At 33.2% G+C, this 19,098-nt stretch overlaps 1 protein-coding gene across 1 annotated transcript; it reads left to right on the top strand.

Annotated features, from left to right (window-relative positions):
- On the top strand, window positions 1–18,949 carry LOC145269665 (uncharacterized). Its single transcript, XM_080125375.1, has 2 exons — window positions 1–157; window positions 11,616–18,949. The coding sequence occupies exon 2, from the start codon at window positions 14,344–14,346 to the stop codon at window positions 15,361–15,363; it is 1,020 nt and encodes a 339-aa protein (XP_079981501.1). The 5' UTR covers window positions 1–157; window positions 11,616–14,343; the 3' UTR covers window positions 15,364–18,949.
- The last annotated feature ends 149 nt before the right edge of the window (window positions 18,950–19,098 follow it).

Here is a 19,098-nt window from a genome sequence, read left to right as displayed (position 1 = left end):
AATAATAATAATAATAAAAAAGAAAGAGAAAAAAAGCAATGGACAATTTATTGCATTGGATAACGAGTCGATAATGAGAAGTCATCTTGAATTGAGCTCAACTTGATGTCAAAATTGTTATTCGTGTTTTACGATTTAAAATGCGTATTATTTGAAGGTAAGTTTTATATTTAATTTTTAACGAGATTCTCGAATGGATCGATGAAGTTGTAGGAAAATCTTAGATACTCATATCGAATACCTTATTGATGCAGTTTTGCAGTTGAGACCGCGTGTATGTAAAATCACCGAGATATTCATGGTTTGATGCAAGTTCATATCCCCCCCCCTCCCCAGTTACAAATATTGAAAATAAACTAAAATCTTTATTGTACACGTACACGAGCTGGAAAGAAAATATCGAGCAAACACGCATTGAAACGTGGCCAACATAAATAGAAAGTCACGTAACTTGCTGACATCATAGAATAAAGTTTAATGGCCACGGTTAAGGGATAGTGTGATAATTAAATTGATTGACTTACCGAGGGTGGCTCGTCAGTGGGAAGGGAAAGACACTCATGGCTGTGAACGGCCCGGCCTGGTGTTTGTTAATGAAGAAAATAGGATGTCTATTCCTTATAGCTTAAATAGACATTCCAGTCTCGTTTCAATCTCGCTGAACGAGAGATTGAGATTATAAAAAGAATCACCTTTGTAGGCTTGTTGTTGTAGTTTGTTCTTGTCGTTGTTAGAGATCTATCAGACCGGTACGACAGCTGTTAACAGCGCGTTATATTTAACAAGAATACGTTTGCTTGTAAGCAACGAGGTAATTTTTCGTTGCAAGCTAAACGTCTTTTCTTCCCCCCCCCCCAACTCGTCGGTAGGAAATATCGACTATAGACGACTTAGCACGGGGATTATTTTAAAACGGGTGCATTTTTTAAAATTAATTATTAAATACATTTTAAGGCAGACTTTAAGAAATTGCCCCCCCCACAATTTACTTTTTTTTTCGTGTTAAAGTACAAAAAAATTGTCAAAAAACAAATATATAACAAATAAATGTTATCAAAGGCAAAATAAGTTACTTTTATACTTAACTAAATATGTTTTTAGGGGTTTTATCGGTACTTGTGCAGTTTAATCAAGACATTGAAAAATGAAAATGTCGAAAAAAGTTTAAATTCTATGTATCTGCTATGGAACGAAGTTCTCTGAAAAAAAAAAATTCACTTAATTTCATCAAGTATTTTTTTTTTTTCACAGCGAAAAAACAATTTGTTATGATACCGAGCAAAAAGTTTGATTTTTAGGAAGAAAAGCTAGTATTAAAGATGGGGAGGGGGTGTGGGCGCTTTACATGGAGTTATCTCCCCGTGACGTTTCTAAACTCTAAACAAAAATTAAGAACAAATCCAAGACGTCTGCCTTCAACGCGCTCTCATAAAAACGTGTTTTTCCGCTGTAAAAAAAAAAAAAAAAAAAAAACTATTCGATCAAATTAAGTGAAATTTTTTTTTCCGGAAATCTTTAGTTCAAAACGGATATAATTTAACCTTTTTTCAATATTTTCATGTTTTTAATGTCTTGATTAAACTGTACAAGTACCTTTTTATTTAATGTAAAATATTTATTCGATTTGAAAAACATACAGTGTTTATCAATATATGGGAAAAAAACAAATGGCTGCATGCTCGCTGTTGAATACGTTATGTTTAGGAAAATGAGTTCAAACTAAAAAAGATTATGCAAAATACTGTTAGAGGATCATTTTTCAATTATAACGTTATACTAAATTCAGCACCTACTTTGTGGCCATCTCAATCAATGAAATTAATGTTTGTAATCGATGAAATTAATGTTTGTAATCGATGAAATTAATGTTTGTAATCGATGAAATTAATGTTTGTAATCGATGAAATTAATGTTTGTAATCGATGAAATTAATGTTTGTAATCGATGAAATTAATGTTTGTAATCGATGAAATTAATGTGGGGAAAAAAAGGGTAAGTTGTGGAATTTAGAGGTGGAGGCGATTTCTTAAACGTCTACCATTAAAATGAAATAAAAAAATTGATCCCAAACGATAAAAGTTATCAAAAATTTCTTTTTTTTTTAATTGATGAGATTAATGTGAAAAAGAAAAAAAAAAGTGTAAATTGTAGAATTTAGAGGTGGAGAGAGGGGGGGGGGCTATTTCCTAAAGTCCGCCATATAAAAAAATAAAACTTCATTACAGTATCTTCACGACAAAAAAAAAATCTCTTTTAATTGCACGTGTCCAAATGTAAAACAATTCTTTATTTATTAATTTTTATTTTATTGCAGACTTTCATCATCTTTCTTAGTTGTTGTTTCACAATGTTTTGGCCAACTATTCCTCTGGCCTTCGTCAGGTGGTAACCGCGACGGGATAGGAACTCCGAATCTCCTAACTGCATTCTCAGCAATTACTGCCATCCATAGTTGTTGTCGTCTCACCACGTTTTGGCCAAGTAAGATTTTGGCCGGCTTTGGGAAAAATTGAAACCGCTATCTTCAGACAATTCTCACCTGGAGCCGTAGAAATTCAATGTCTCTATCCACTGCGCCACGGGCCCCGAAGGTCGATCAAGGTTGAATTTTTCTGGTCTCATAAATCCACGTTTATTTTATTATCTGATCTTCCATTGTCGGGGCCATGTCTGCGGGGCATTAGAATACACCAATTGCCCCCCTGCAGAGGGTAAAAGTCCCTCAATGGGGGTCCTGGATATGACCTTAAACTATATCCAGTGGTGAGGCCCCAGCGTGTGGGCTTTAGGGAGTGTGAAGCCACCCTTTAATTACCATTGCTCCCAGGTCCACTCTGACCCGGAGTGGTAGTACCTGTTAGGGTCCCAACTATGGGTTAAATAGAAACCGACGTGAAAACAACAAATATATTCTATTAAAAAAATTTTTCTTCCGAATCTTTGGATTCGGCATTAAATAACCCGATAAGGGTTGATATGCCGTAAGACAAAAACAACCAACCAACCAACCAATCCATTGTCAGGTCCGTACCGAATGGTATATATATTATTTAATTGGAATTGAGATGAGTATTATTTTTTAATTTATTTTATTGCGGACTATTATTCTCATCTTTCTTAGATGTTGTTTCACGACCTTTCAGCCAACTATTCCTCTGGCCTTCGTCAGGTGATAACCGCGACGGGATAGGAAAAACCTGGTGAGAAAACAACAACTATAGATGGCAGTAATTGCTGGGAATGCAGTTAGGAGATCGGAGTTCCTATTTTGTCATGGTTACCACCTGACAAAGGCCAGAAGAATAGTTGGCCAAAACGTCATGAAACAATAACTAAGAAAGATGGGGATAATTGTCCGCAATAAAAATAAATTAATATATAATACTCATATCAATAATGACTTCCGATTAAATAATATATAAATTCTTTATCTTTCGGAAAAGAAAATACAATCACTTTCGAACCAGTTTTATAAATCTCTTGGCAATTCTTTGAAGAATTGAAACAGAAAATAATTAATAGCTGTCTATCACCTAACCATGGCCATTGTACTTTATTTTCTGACATCAGCAGGTTATGTGGCTTTAATGGAACGGCCTTCTATTTATGTTGGCAAGGCTTGAATATGGTAATATGCATGTTTACAAAATATCATACACAAAAAAAATCGTGTCAAGAATGCATGTTAATAAAATAAAAAAGTGTTCAAATAAGAAAATGAAAAGAAAAAAAAAACAGTAAGATCACATGCGAGGAGGTATACAAATAAACAGAAAGTCACTTTAATAAGAAAGTTATTCTTTTATTTTATTTATTATTTTTTGTTTACTTGCCTCTCCACAAGGGCAGAGTTAGACACAAGGTCGGTTTTTAATGTGTACTAATATAAATACTTTATATGCCATTAAAACTTTGGGAAGAGTGCCATTTGTTTAGCAAAGGAATAAAGTCACAATAGTAGAAACAGATTGTAATGTACTTTAATGTAATACCGACGCAGCAGAAAGACCTATTTCTGAGGCTTTAATCAACTGAATTTTACAATGAAAATGCGGCAAGTGGCCAGGACTGCGTGTTAATAAAATGAAAAGAAAGAAAATAAAGAAAAAACAGATGGCAAGATCACATGTGAAGAGATATGCAAATAAAGTGAAAGTCACTTTAATAAGAAAGTTATTATAAGAAAACTAAAGCACAGGTTAACAGCTATTTTCATTTTATAGCATTCTTTGCTAAAAAATTAAAATATTTCCTCTAAACACTGAAATTTTTAACATTTAGTAATATGCTTATTGCGTAGTTTTTTTCATCTCACCATTGTCTGAAGATAGCGGTTTCAATCCTACCCAAAGCTGGCCAGAGGTTTACTTGGCCAAAAACGTGGTGAGACGACAACAACTACAGATGGCAGTGATTGCTGAGAATGCAGTTAGGAGATTTAGAGTTCCTATCCGTCGCGGTTATCAGATGTTTTATTTTTTAAAAGAAAACATCAAATTTTATAACTAAATGATGATGCCGGTCAAGGGAAATAATTCCAAATAATTTAAACTTTTGCATGGTGAGGCTCAAGAATTACCATTAAAATGACCATTAATTGCTTAAAATTACCATTAATTGCTTAAAATGATTTTCTATATTTTTGTTGTTTTCATGTGATATATGTGGGGATGGGGGTCCATGGACTTGTATTTTTTAGAATTAAAAAGTAATACATTTTATAAAAGAAAACTGGATTGATTTTTACTGTAGCTTTAATTATAATTTATATTTTAGGGCAATCATATAATATAATTAACAACCAAAAATTCAAAAACAAATAAAATATACAATAAATAACTGTTATATCAAATGCAATAAAATTTGATTTTCTACCGGCCTGTATAGTTTTAGTTTTCTGAAGGTTGTTTTGTAGGTTGAGTGGAATAATTCAAACTTTTGCAAGATTTTCTTTACATGGACAGGTGATGATTTTCTTTATTTTTGTTTTATCATTGTGTAGCAATACTAGGCACCATAATGTTCAGCGCTGGAGAAGGTGCACACTGATATTTAATTTGACACTCATAGTCTTTAAATTATAATAAATACATGTCTCCTACTTCCATCAAAATAAAACTTATATAACTGAATTCACAATAAAATTTACTTTAAAATGGTATTTTAATATTTTTGTTGTGATTTATATATTCAAAGAAATCGCTATTTAAATCTGACTATTAATGACAAAACCTGTCAGTATAGCATGTCCGCTGGCGATAGATCACTTTTTGTGAATAAGCAATCGGTGTGTATTCACATTGACACTCAAAGCGAAAGTTGTACCTGTTGACGACGTTTCTAATTATTTTAGCTAATTAGGGAAAAGAATTGCCTTTCCTATGGAATTTGAACACAACACGTACGCCTTTCCAGTCAAAAGTTAGAATATCTCAAAGTTAACGCTTTGTGATACAAAGATAAGTAAAGATACAAACTGTGTTCCAATGCTATTATTTATTTTTTGAGTCTTCAAGAAAGATTTCAGAGTTCAACAAGAAGAAGATCGAAGGTTACGTCGACCAAAACATTGTAAAAATAACATTCAAGACAAGAACAGTAGTTTGAAGAATCCAGATAATACGAATAATACTGTTGTTCCTGCCAGACATTTGTTATTTCAAAAGGAAGTTTATTTTTTACATTAAAAGAAACAATTTTTTTTTATTGACAAAGAAGGCACAGGACCACTTAGTTGTGAGAGGCTACTATTTGGGTCCAGATTTGCAGGGATACCATTTAGGGAGTTGGGCAGTGAGATGTCATAAAATTTGAAAAGAATCAGATAAAAACTTTCTATGCTAGAGTTGTTAGAAATATGGTCAAGCGCGTATAAACAGAATTTTTGTGCGTTGTAGCACACACAAGCAAAAATCGGTAAACATGTTTATTAACTTATGAACATAAAGTATTTATTTATTGAGATTGTCGGACTGACTTCCTCATTGTGAAAATCCGTCGCCTCTGTCGAAAGTTTTAAACATACATACATACATACGTACACACATACAAACAGACAGGTGAGATTTATATAATAGATAACAAAGAAAAAATAAAACATTGAAATAGTACATTGTAAACAAAATAGTATAAATATTATTTAACATGTAGAGAGACAGAGAGAGAGAGGGGGGCGAAAGAGAGCAGAATAAAACTAATTTGAGATTAAATTTATTTAAATATATATTTAATTGGTTTTTCACACATATTTTTCTAGTAATTGTCTGTATTTTTGAGATGAGGTGTTTTCATTGATTGAGATTGTCAGACTGACTTCCTCATCTTGGTTGTTATAGTCACAACGTTTTGGCCGTTTTACCCTCCGGCCTTCATCAGGTGTTTTGTATCGAACTGGGGAACCATTTGTTAGGAATCTCGAACCCAACCCTTTATTATTATTACGGGGGTACCGTGTTCGGACTCCAGCTAGGCTCTGGGACATAGTTGCTGATTCTCTGTTTTGAATGTTACTTTTCACTGCCTTCATTCAAAAAAAAAAAAAATAATAAACTGAGAGACCCACTGGAAAGTGAAAAAACTTAAAGAAACAGCTCACATGCTTGGGCATAACAACCTACTAAGCAAACCAGGCGTAGAGCTGAATGCAATTTGGACACCTCTGATAGAGAGAGAAAACCTTGAATAACAACATAGGTTTAACATTAACAAAAACCAACTAAGAATTGTCCTAGTGACATATGGCCGAGTGGTCCTAGACGTTGTATCAAAGTTTACAGTTACCCAAAGGTCCTGAGTTCAATCCTGAACGAATGAAGTGAAAAGTAACATTCAAAACAGAGAATCAGCAACTATGTCCCAGAGCCTAGCTGGAGTCCGAACACGGTACCCCCGTAATAATAATAAAGGGTTGGGTTTGAGATTCCTAACAAATGGTTCCCCAGTTCGCTGATACAAAACACCTGATGAAGGCCGGAGGGCAAAACAGCCAAAACGTTGTGACAATAACAACCAAGATGAGGAAGTCAGTCTGACAATCTCAATCAATGAAAACACCTCATCTGAAATATACAGACAATTACTATAAAGTATTCATTTTATTTTTGTTATTATTTAGAAAACAAGGTTTTAATTATGGAAAGGAAAAGAATATTGTAAAAAAAATACATTATTTGAAAAAGACTAACCACAATGAACATCGTTTTTTTTTTGTTGTTGTTCTTGTTTTTTTAGCTGCAAATAAAACATCTCAAAGTTGTATTACAAAGATAAGTATAGAAACTGTGTTCAAACGCTATTTAATTTTGTCTGAAAAATTTGAAAAGAATTGATTAAAAGCTTATGCTAGAGTTGTTTGAAATAGTGACAAGCGCATTATAAACAGAATTTTTTTGTGTCATGACGCACACAAAAAAATCTGTGAGTTTGTTTAACAATCCACAGAGGTATGAAAAAGTAGCCAAAAAAAAAACAAATATATACCAAATAAATGTTATCAAAGGCAAGTTACTCTTCTACCTACCTTGATAAATTTCAAGTATTGTAAATTTTTATTCTGTTCAAAAAAACAAGTAATGTCAAGCATTACATGAGAACAAGAGAAAATGGTCATGATGTCTCTTGAAGTCTCGACAAGTACTTAAAAATAAAAAAAATATACAAAATAGTGGTAGAAACTTGCCTGATAATTGTCACAGTAACTTGAAGCTGTTAAAAATGAAATTAATTATCCTAATTAGTTTCATATAATAATAATAATTGTAATCTGTACTTTTGTACAATTGATATGCTACAAGCCATATATATGTTAATAATTTATTTGAATCGTGTTATGGTGGCCATCTTGGATTTTATGGTTGCTGTCTTGGATTTCCTAGTCACCATCTTGGATTTTTTATGGTGTAATGACGATAAATGATAAAGTCCACTAGAAAAACATTTTGTGTGATCTTACCGCCCATTTTTTAAACTGTTTTTTATGATTCTTCTACTTGAAGCCGTTAAAATGAAACTTAATTTGCATGTGTTAAGTTTTGAGACATTGTGTTGAACAAAGATGGCGGCGTAGTTCAGATCAGTAACCAAGATGACGGTGAAGAATTAAATGCGGTCCATGACGTAGCAAATGGCAAACTGATTGAATCCAAAATTTGACGATTTTTATAATAATTTTGCGATGTTTTGATTGGTTGTTTAGCACAGCCGTTGGTTATAAAAATGATTGGCGAATCCATTCGTCTCATATCTCCAATTACAAGTCAAAAACTTTTTACACAAGGCAAGCCTAACATCTCGGACCCTGGTAATAATAACATTTTACAGTATGCTTATTAGTTTATTCTGATTCCGTATAAAATTTCCTTTAATTTGATATGCTACAAGCCATATTTTGTTAATAATTTCTTTGAATCATGTCATGGCGGCATTTTCTGGTCACCATCTTGGATTTCCTAGTCACCATCTTGGATTTTTCATGATTTTATAATGGCAAATGATAATGTCCATCAGAATAATACTTCCTATGATGATAAAGCCTTACTTACAATTTTTCTTAGCTGTTTTTTTATGATGTTTCTACTTAAAACTTTTAAAATGAAACTGGGATATGTTAATTAGTCCGTAAGTTACCAAGTGAGATGATCATAAATAATGCCAACTGAACCGTCATGGTATTATGATGATAATATGTTCAAAATTTCATCATAATATCTTAAAAAAAAGATCTGAAAATACAACCTTTTAAAGATGAGTTAGTAATTGTCTGTATTTTTGAGATGAGTTGTTTTCATTGATTGAGATTGTCGGACTGACTTCCTCATCTTGGTTGTTATTGTCACAACGTTTCGGCCGTTTTGCCTTCCGGCCTTCGTCAGGTGAACGGTTTGTTAGGAGTCTCGAACCCAACCCTTTATTATTATTACGGGGGTACCGTGTTCGGACTCCAGCTAGGCTTTGGGACATAGTTGCTGATTCTCTGTTTTTCAATGTTACTTTTTCACTGCCTTCGTTCAGGATTGAACTCAGCACCTTTGGGTAACTGTAAACTTTGATACAACGTCTAGGACCACTCGGCCATATGTCACTAGGACAATTCTTAGTTGATTCTTGTTAATGTTAAACCTATGTTGTTATTCAAGGTTTTCTCTCTCTATCAGAGGTGTCCAAATTGCATTCAGCTCTACGCCTGGTTTGCTTAGTAGGTTGTTATGCCCAAGCATGTGAGCTGTTTCTTTAAGTTTTCTCACTTTCCAGTGGGTCTCTCAGTTTATTATTTTTTTTTTTTTTGAATGAAGACAGTGAAAAATAACATTCAAAACAGAGAATCAGCAACTATGTCTCAGAGCCTAGCTGGAGTCCGAACACGGTACCCCCGTAATAATAATAAAGGGTTGGGTTCGAGACTCCTAACAAACGGTTCCCCAGTTCGATACAAAACACCTGATGAAGGCCGGAGGGTAAAACGGCCAAAACGTTGTGACTATAACAACCAAGATGAGGAAGTCAGTCCGACAATCTCAATAAATAAATATTTTATGTTCATAAGTTAAAATGAAACTGGGATAATATGTTCAAAATTTCATCATAATATCTTAAAAAAGATCTGAAAATACAACCTTTTAAAGATGAGTTAGTAATTGTCTGTATTTTTGAGATGTATTAGTCTGTAAATTGTGCAAATTTCCCACCATTTTCAGTCACGAGCTTATATGCATTTGAATAGGATTGACTTAAAGCAAAATGTCCAGTGAATCACACGTTTTTTTGATACTTTGAATGGTCATAACTCCAGTTCTTTCATCATATTTTGCTTTGGTTTTGATACCCCCAAATTCAAAGCTATCTCTTTACAACCCTTCCTTTTCATAACCTATCATGCTTTCACAAATCAGAGTCCATTTTTTGTAGGCTGTTTTTGAACCCAGTCAACGACGGGTACTTTTGCTAGTATATATATATATATATATATATATATATATATATATATATATATTCCCGTCGGTCTCGGTGTGTGAGGTTACCCATAAATACTAAGTGATTTGTAAATAGTGTTGGAGACTGTAGAATAGACATCTGTTGGTACAAGAACTAATCTTTATCGGCACAATAGCTGTCACAAGCAGTAGACCTCAGATTTTTACATCAGATCATTTCCTTGACGAAATGCGTAAGCGATAAAACATAAGAAGCCCTAAAACTAATACACCAAAGTATAATAAGGCATTGCAGTTGTTTTTACTTTTATTAGTTAATATATTTCTTCATTCGGTGGATTTTTATGTGGAATCTTTAGATGTTGCCAATAACTCTGGAAATACATGAAAACACTTTCATTTGTTTGTGCATTTGAATAGGATTGTTTTTTTGTTTTTTTTTGTTTTTTTTTATTACATTTTCACCCCAAACAAGGTACATTGCCACTTTGGTGTAGGGGGCTACTATCAGGGAAAACATCTACTGGGGTACTATGTAGGGATTAGGGCAGCGAGATGTTGGTTCACGTTGCACTTGAACTTCTGCATGTCAGTACAGTTGGGGAAGCAGTGACCCGGAATGGAATTCCAAAGTCTAGCAGTTCTGGGGAAGAAACTACTGGAGTAGAAGGATCTTTTACATCTAGGGATCTCTACAGTGTGGGGGTGGGATTTTGCAGCTTGTATATGCATTTGAATAGGATTGACTTAAGGCAAAATGTCCAGTGAATCACACGTTTTTTTTGATACTTTGAATGGTCATAACTCCAGTTCTAATCGGCCGATTTAAAAAACTTTGTGTTTTTTGCTCTTTTCAATAATGCTTGATTTGAGTTTATTCGATCTAAAGAAAAAAAATGGTGTGGTATTGCTACATTGTGTGTTCGTTTGTGTTTTCGAAGCATTCTACCGGGTTCCATATGTGTTGTCCATTCTGGTGTAACCTGTAAACATTCCATTATTTAGATATAACCATTTTTTTTTACTAATTATTTACAAATTAATCAGTAATATATGAGGGTTGCTCCAAAAGTAAGGCCTCCTATTTTTTATTTTGATTAGACGTGATTCCTTGTTATGATGATTGAACTTATCTATGTAATATCACGTGAGACCTTGATTTTTAGCGCATTTTGTTTTACTTCGTGAAAATTTTGCATCGGGAGACTATAGATTTTTTTTTTCTTTTTTACACAGTGATCACCACTTATCAAGGCCCGGAAGCCACTCAGGGATAAGGGTTATTGAAAGTACATTACGTTAGTGTGGAGATTTGATGAAGTGTTTAATTAAGGGGGCGGTTCATTAGGAATTTGTTAACATTGGACTTGAAAACATCCAAGTTGTAGTCTGGAGGGAAGCAGGCGGACGGAACAGAGTTCCACAGGCGTGCAGTTCTAAGAAAGAAGCTTTAAATGCAAAACTGCTTCTGTGGTACCAGTTTATGAGAATTCTGGCAAAAGTACTGACCCATTCAGTTATCGCCCATTAGCCTCCTCTCGCTTTTCACCGAAATATTACAATCCATAATTAACCAAGCTCTAGTCCATCACTTTACAGCTGCTAAACTTCTGAATGACTAACAATAAATTTAATTAATTTAATTTCAATATTTCTATTCTTAATAAACATCTTTTTTATTTACAGGTTCAAGATACCATGGAAAAAGGTGATTTTTTAAATTTGACGAAGGATAAAAAAAAATGTATTTCAGTTGACATTGATAACAAAAACGAAAAAAAGAAAGATTTTCTATAAGTGTGTATTTTGTGTAATTTAATGCACACAGAAAATATTCTCGTAATATTCCACATTTAAAATCACATGCAAACATTATAGGAGCAACTGTATTCATGAGAAAGAAATTCAAAACCTATCTGGCAAATATACCCGGTGAACCAAGTTCAAGAAAGATTCAAACAGTTGGACTTAAAGAGATGGTCAGAACTTTAAAAAGATCTCTCGGTTGGAATAGCTGAGTTAGCAGGTGAATGTTTGGCATCCAGTAGGATGCTCCATCCATAGCTTGAACAAACTGATAAGAAAGTTAGAAAAAAGGAAATATTTTCTTGCAAAATTTCTTGAATATTCCACATTCTCGTACTATTCTACATATGATTGAAACAACACTCAACACTTTTTGAATCTACATTTTCATATTACAAATCCCAGATGAATGCATACAATCTGAATTACCCACAAGACATCATTCTTGAATGTCTTTGGTCGCTTTGTACAAAGGTTTGTTAGGAAAATCTGACATGAAGGTACTTGCATATGGAAGAAAACCCTGACCAAATATTCAAAATAACAAAGAATTCAAAGCCCACATCAGATTCTCTCACCACGTCTATATACTGAGTCATATGAGAAAGACTCATACTATTCTACATATAACTGAAACAACATCCAACACTTTTTGAATCAACAAAATATTCGAAATAACAAAGAATTCAAAGCCCACATAAGATTCTCTATACAAGAGATGGTAATCTTCTCCCACTCATGTTACCTCCAGTAACAACAGTTAGTTGGATACTCCACTAAACAAGATAAATACTCACTGAAGATTCCTATAAAAAATATATTCAAATGCATTTTGTAAAATTTGTTAAACATTCTTGTAATATTTCTTGCTTCAATGATATTTTAATACACATTGAATAAGTGGTTTCATATTACAGGACAAAATTTTCTTGTAAAATGTGTTCAAAATTCTACATTCTCATAATATTCCCAACTTTGACTCACATTCTAAACAACACCTTTGTCAAATTGTGGGATCGACGTTTTCACATTACAGCTCTCTAAAAAATCCCACACAAATACATACAGTTTGACATCATCCTCGAGTTTCCTGAGTCTTTCTGTGCAAAGGTTTGTAAGGAAAATTTGACATAAGTATTCTGTCCATATGTTCAAAATAACATAGTATTAAAAGACCACATCAGGTTCCCCCAACACAGCTATGTACTGACTCTTATGAGAGATGATACATCTTCTCTCACTCATGTTACCCAAACTGGATACTCAACCAGACCAGATGAATTCTTGTCCTGAAATCCTGTAACACCGACGAATAACAAGATATACCATGACATTTTACTGATTAGTTAGAGGAAAATTTATTTTCTTTACCATTTTACTAATTCAATGTTTGACAAAGAGAACTTTTATAGAATATTGGAATATCTATATTATCATCAAGTGTTAAACCCATGAATGGTCCTTTGATATCTGAAGTAAAATAAACAAAACAGATTCGAACACCTTGATGTATGAGATGGGGAAAAAGTTAAAGTACATAATAGTTCATTATTTATAATTTAACACAACTATATATATATTCGTTTGAATGACGTTATTTACAAGACACCTCGGGTATCTTTAGTCTGTAAAACTCCTTATGTTTGTGAAGTGTGTGGTTTAGCATTTTCTAAAAGTTTTAATTTAAAAATTCACCAGCGAATACACACTAGTGAAAAAACTTTAATTACTGGGCAAGCTCATAAAAATATATTTCTGTAGAAATATATTTTCTTATTATATATCAATCCTTATATAAGAAGCTCAATGTTATTATAGAGCAATATATAGAATATATGCAATATAATTTTTTGTCTTTTCTATATATATATATATAGATATATATGCGTTTGGTGATATGTTCTAGACACCTCGAGTATCTTTAGTCGCTTTGTACAATGGTTTGCTATGATAATCTGGTGCAAGGATACTTGATGTATAAAAGTTATACAATATTGGATTATCTACATATCCCATCAAGTGTTAATTCCATGGCCTGATTTCATAGAACTTTGAAGTAAAATAAAAGAGAGTTGAATATCCACGTATGTCATACAGAGATAAAGTGTTAGTTTCGCAAAAGAGTAGCTTGATTTATGAGAATTAAAAAATGGAGTAAGATAGAATGAAAGAGTGAAATCTTTAGCTTATTTAGATTTGTAAGGATAATCTGGTACGAATATACTTGATTTGTATAAATTAGAGAACATCTACATATCTTATCAAGAACTTTGAAGTAAAACAAAACAGAAATTTAAATATTTATTTCAAAAAGGAACACCTTGATTTATAAAAAAAATTAATTTTAAGGATTTGTCAGGATAATCTAGTATGAGGATACTTGATTTATAAAAATATAGAATATTAAGATATCTCAAGAACTTTGACTAAAGTAAAATAAAACAAGACATCTCGAGTATTTGTAGTTTATTTGTACAAGGATTTGTCAGGATAATCTGGTATGAAGATACTTGATTTATAAAAATAAAACAGAAATTTAGATATTTATCTCATAAGTGTTATTTTCGCAAAGGAACATCTTGATTTATAAAAAAAATAATTCAGTAAGATGGAACAAAAAAATGAAAATCCTTATGCTTGTGAAGTGTGTGGTTCAGCATTTTCAAAAAGTTTTAATTTAAAAATTCACCAGCGAATACACACTGGTGAAAAACCTTATGCCTGCGAAGTATGTTGTGCAGCATTCACACAGAAATCTAATTTAAAAACCCACATGCGAAAACATACTGGTCAAAAACCTTATGCTTGTGAAGAGTGTGGTGCAGTGTTCTCAAACAGCTCTAATTTAAAAAGCCATCAGCGAATACACACTGGTGAAAAACCATATTCTTGTGAACTATGTAGTGCTGCCTTTTCACAAAACATTAACTTAAAAACCCACATGCGCGCACACACTGATGAGAAGCCTTATGCTTGTGAGTTATGTGCCTCAGCGTTTACAAAAATCTCTGACTTAAAAAGACACATGCGTGTACACACTGATGAAAAACCATATGCTTGTGGAGAGTGTGGGACAGCATTTTCAACCAGCTCCAATTTAAAAACCCACCAGCGAATACATACTGGCGAAAAACCTTATGCTTGTGAAGTGTGTGGCTCAGCCTTTGTAAAAAACTCTGATTTAAAACGACACATGTTTCGACACACTGGTCTTACATCTAACAGAATGACGCATCTCCAGCAAAACCAAGATGGTGAGAAAATAAAAACAAAAATTGAAAAACCTTATGCTTGTGAAGTGTGCGGATCTGCATTTATATACAGCTCTAATTTGAAGGTACACTTGCGAAAACACACTGGTGAGAAGCCATATGATTGCAAGGTATGTGGCTCAGCGTTTGCACAAATCTCAGCTCTAAAGATCCACCTGCGAATACACACAGGTGAAAAACCATATGGTTGTGAAACGTGTGGGTCTGCCTTTTCAACCAGCACTGCTTTGAAAATGCACATGCGAACGCATACAGGTGAAAAACCATTTGATTGTAAGGTGTGTGGCTCAGCGTTTTCAAGAAACTCGTCTTTAAAATTCCACATGCAAAAACACACAGATGAAAAACCTTGTTAAGTGTATCGCTCAGCATTGTCACGTAACTCTTATTTAAAAGTTCACTGGCAAACACCCACTGTTGAAAAATCATATGACTGTGGCACAGTATTGCAAAGACACATTGTTGACAAACCATAATCCTGAACTGAAAATGCACATCCGTCCACTGGCCAAAAATATGTGTGAAACGTGTGGTTCAACATTTTACACAAAAATTTCATTATAAAAATCAAATGTTTAAAATTGCATGAAAATTTAACTCCTATGAAATTTGCAGGTTAGCATTTTCAAGAAAAATTTTATTCCAAATTCAACTGCCATGAAATCTAATGCTTGTAAAACCTAACCCTAGCTCTGACATGCCCGTGTGTGAAGCAATATAAAGGAAGCAAAAGTAATGTGCCAGCTGAAAGTAAACCCAAGATTCACCTTCTATTATATAAAAAAATGCATATTTGTATGTGCATTTTTTACATGCTAGATGCAATTTAATTTTTCAACAAATTTATTCCTTATTTCGAGGGAATGTAACAAGGCAGTCCTATTAGGGGGGTCAGGACATAATTCAGAATCATAATTATTAATAAGCAAACGAGGTTGATAGCCTGTTTGAAGAAAATGATTTGGAGTTAAAATACTAAAGCCTTTGTCGACAGAATCAATATAAGTGAGGGGTCTGTCATTTATTGCCTTTTGCATATCAGAAAGTGCAGTCAGAAATTCCAAATAATCCAACTTTCTTCTGTCCAGCCGTTTTATTGCCTGCTCAACAAGAAGAATCGCAACCCCAAGAACTAAACTGATTTTTAGTATAAATTTTCAATGAAATAAAACAGTAAAATGAAGTGCATGTCATTAATATCAAAATAAGCAAAAGTTATGTGCCAGCTGAAAGTAAACCCAAACAATATTTTTTTATAAAAAAAATGCATATACAAATCCACACTGGCGATCCACAAATGGATCCAAGAAGGTATACAAGCAAATGGTATTGTCACTCAGTGATTGAGAACCTGAGCTACCTAATGTCTAGATGCCAAGGTCAGCAGGGGCACGTAATAAAACACACACATATAAACATACACATATAAACTCACACATATAAACACACACATATAAACTCACATCAAAGCAGAAAAAACTTTCCACATATTACATGTCCCGCCGTTTTATTGCCTGCTCAACAAGAAGAATCGCAACCCCAAGAACTGAACTGAAATGAAATAAAACAGTAAAATGAAGTGCATGTCATTAATATCAAAATAATCAGTGGTTATGCACTTATCTTACCCTGCTATTTTTTGTAATAGTATTTTCAAAGTGAATTGAAGTTTCAAGTTATTTCTTTAAATAAAATTGTTAGGTGAAAGTACAGAATAGTACCACGCAGGGACTGAGAACATGAGCTACCTAATGCCTAGATGCCAAACCTTTTTGCATATGGCCTTTACGCTGTCCGCCATGACAAAATATATAAATACCTCCATTGGAATATCTGTGGAGAGATGCAACTTGACAGATCATAGAACATTAACCATCAATGATAACATTAAACAGAAAGATAACTGTTCTACAACAAAGACATTCAGTCCCACAGATGGAACAAGCCTAAAAGATCTGTGCTCATTATATATGTCATTGTTCCCAATCACTATGGTCTTAATAGAACTGAACCAGAAAACATAACAAAATATCAGGACCTGAAGAATAATTTAAACATGATATGAAAGAAATAAACATTATACCAATTGTGAACAACTGACCTTAAGAAATAAGGGACATCTATTCTTGAAAATACTTTTAAACAATTCCTGGAAGGCCAAACTGTAACAAAATATAAATAGCAGTCATAAAGGGAACACTGTCCTGTTTAAAAAAAAAACCCTCAGACATAAATTCCAATCGTAATGAAATCAAGTGTTAGCTCTATGAGGAGTTAGCTCCCTTGATCTCTTAAAAAATTAACTATATTCGTGAATTTTGTACACAAGGTTCTCTTATATTAAAATACACACGAGAAGACATAAGTGACGATTAATCTTTAATCTTGAATGATAATAAAAAATACATAAAAAGTAAGGAAAGAAAATAGTTGAATATTAATCTCATACTAAAGAAAAACGTATGCAAAACACAATAGAAGCACCTTTCAATGGGTATCTATAGTCTGTCAAGATTTAATGGAGATATGTGTGTGCATTTTGCAAAGTTTTGGCGTAGAAATGGACACAGAAATAATAATAATTTTCACAGATTTTTTTGTACAAATAATACAAACACAGATAGAAAAAGAAAAGCAACAGCTTATTTACTTTTAAGTCACAACAGTGAAAATGTGCGTTTGCTGTGAATTTTGTAGAGCATCATTTTCACAAAGTAATAAATTTTTAAAAAATGAAAGTTAAATTTCCCACATGTCACAATCATGACTTTTTTTACAGGGATGTGTCAGCATCCGTTTGTGTACAACGCCTTGTATTCTCAAATAGTTATTTATCTGGTATTGATTTCGATGATTGAATGAAAAACACTATATCAATGTGTTTAGCATTTCACACGGACTTTCACTTTTCACAGATTTTTATGTACAACACAAAAACACAGAAAAAGAAAACCAACAGCTTATTTACTTTTAAGTCACAACAGTGAAAATGTGCGTTTGCTATGAATTTTGTAGAGCATCGTTTTCACAAAGTAATGTAATAATTTTTTTTAAAAATGAATATTTTTTTCTTGTGAAGTATGTAATTCAAAAGTGAGCTACCTTTTTCTAAAGGAGGAATATTCTAGGCAATGCTAAATTTCCCACATGTCACGATCATGACATAACGTTTTTTACAGGGATGTGTCAGCATCCGTTTGTGTACAACGCCTTGTATTCTTATCTGGTATTGATTTCGATGATTGAATGAAAAACACTATATCAATGTGTTTAGCATTTCACACGGACTTACACTTCAGACTGTTGTGTTGGTGACAAGTTATTTTTCAGGTGGAACATTTCATTTGCTTCAATAGAAGTAGAAAAATATTTCCCTCCAGTTCGCTGACCTTTATTTTTGTTTGTTTTTTTTTTGAGGATAGCCCATAATGGTGTCCACTTAGATGGTCTTTGGTTCACATTGTGGGGAAAATGGCTTACCGTACAAACGTCCTCGTGTCTGTCCTGTGAGTCGCACGCATCAAGAAAGAAAGAAAAAGTCCATCATGGCGGCCATGACGTTTTGTAGTGAACAAAGTCTCGCGGGATCACATGTGCATGCCTCATAAAAACAGGTCACTTGTGGGTGGGAGAGGAAGGAGAAATCATTTGACGTTTGAGAAGCGGCAAAGTCAGTTGGAAGAATTTGTGTGAGCAGTGATTTTAACTTGTTGATTGACTGAACACATCACAAGAAGAGAGTGAACACGAGCTAGATTCATATTTCACATTAAAACCTAAAGAACTTTACAATCGAGGTAATTATAAGCTTGTTGATAGATGGAAGAACCCAAAGGTCATTATTTTCATGAATAAAGTGTTTACAAAAACGCAGGTTTTAATTTTAAATTGGCTGTACTTACGTATTGAGCACTGTTGAAATAAAAACTAAAACTTGATAAATTATGTGTCATAACATTTTATGTTGATATATATATATATATACTTTTTATTTGTTTTACATAAGGATTTATATATTGCTACACATTGATGAGCATGTTTCGGTCAGCCACTCATAATAATTACATTTTAAATTATGCACCTGTTGAAAT

The sequence above is a fragment of the Euprymna scolopes genome, chromosome 45 (genome assembly GCF_053919585.1).
Source record: "Euprymna scolopes isolate OS-2025 chromosome 45, ASM5391958v1, whole genome shotgun sequence".
NCBI lineage: Eukaryota > Metazoa > Mollusca > Cephalopoda > Sepiida > Sepiolidae > Euprymna > Euprymna scolopes.
The sequence above is the reverse complement of the archived record's forward strand: the minus strand, read 5'-3'. Positions and strand labels throughout refer to the sequence as shown.

What these genes read in the sequence shown, in the direction of transcription:
- LOC145269665 (XM_080125375.1), top strand. Translation starts at nt 14,344, where the DNA reads ATGGAACAAAAAAATGAAAATCCTTATGCTTGTGAAGTGTGTGGTTCA.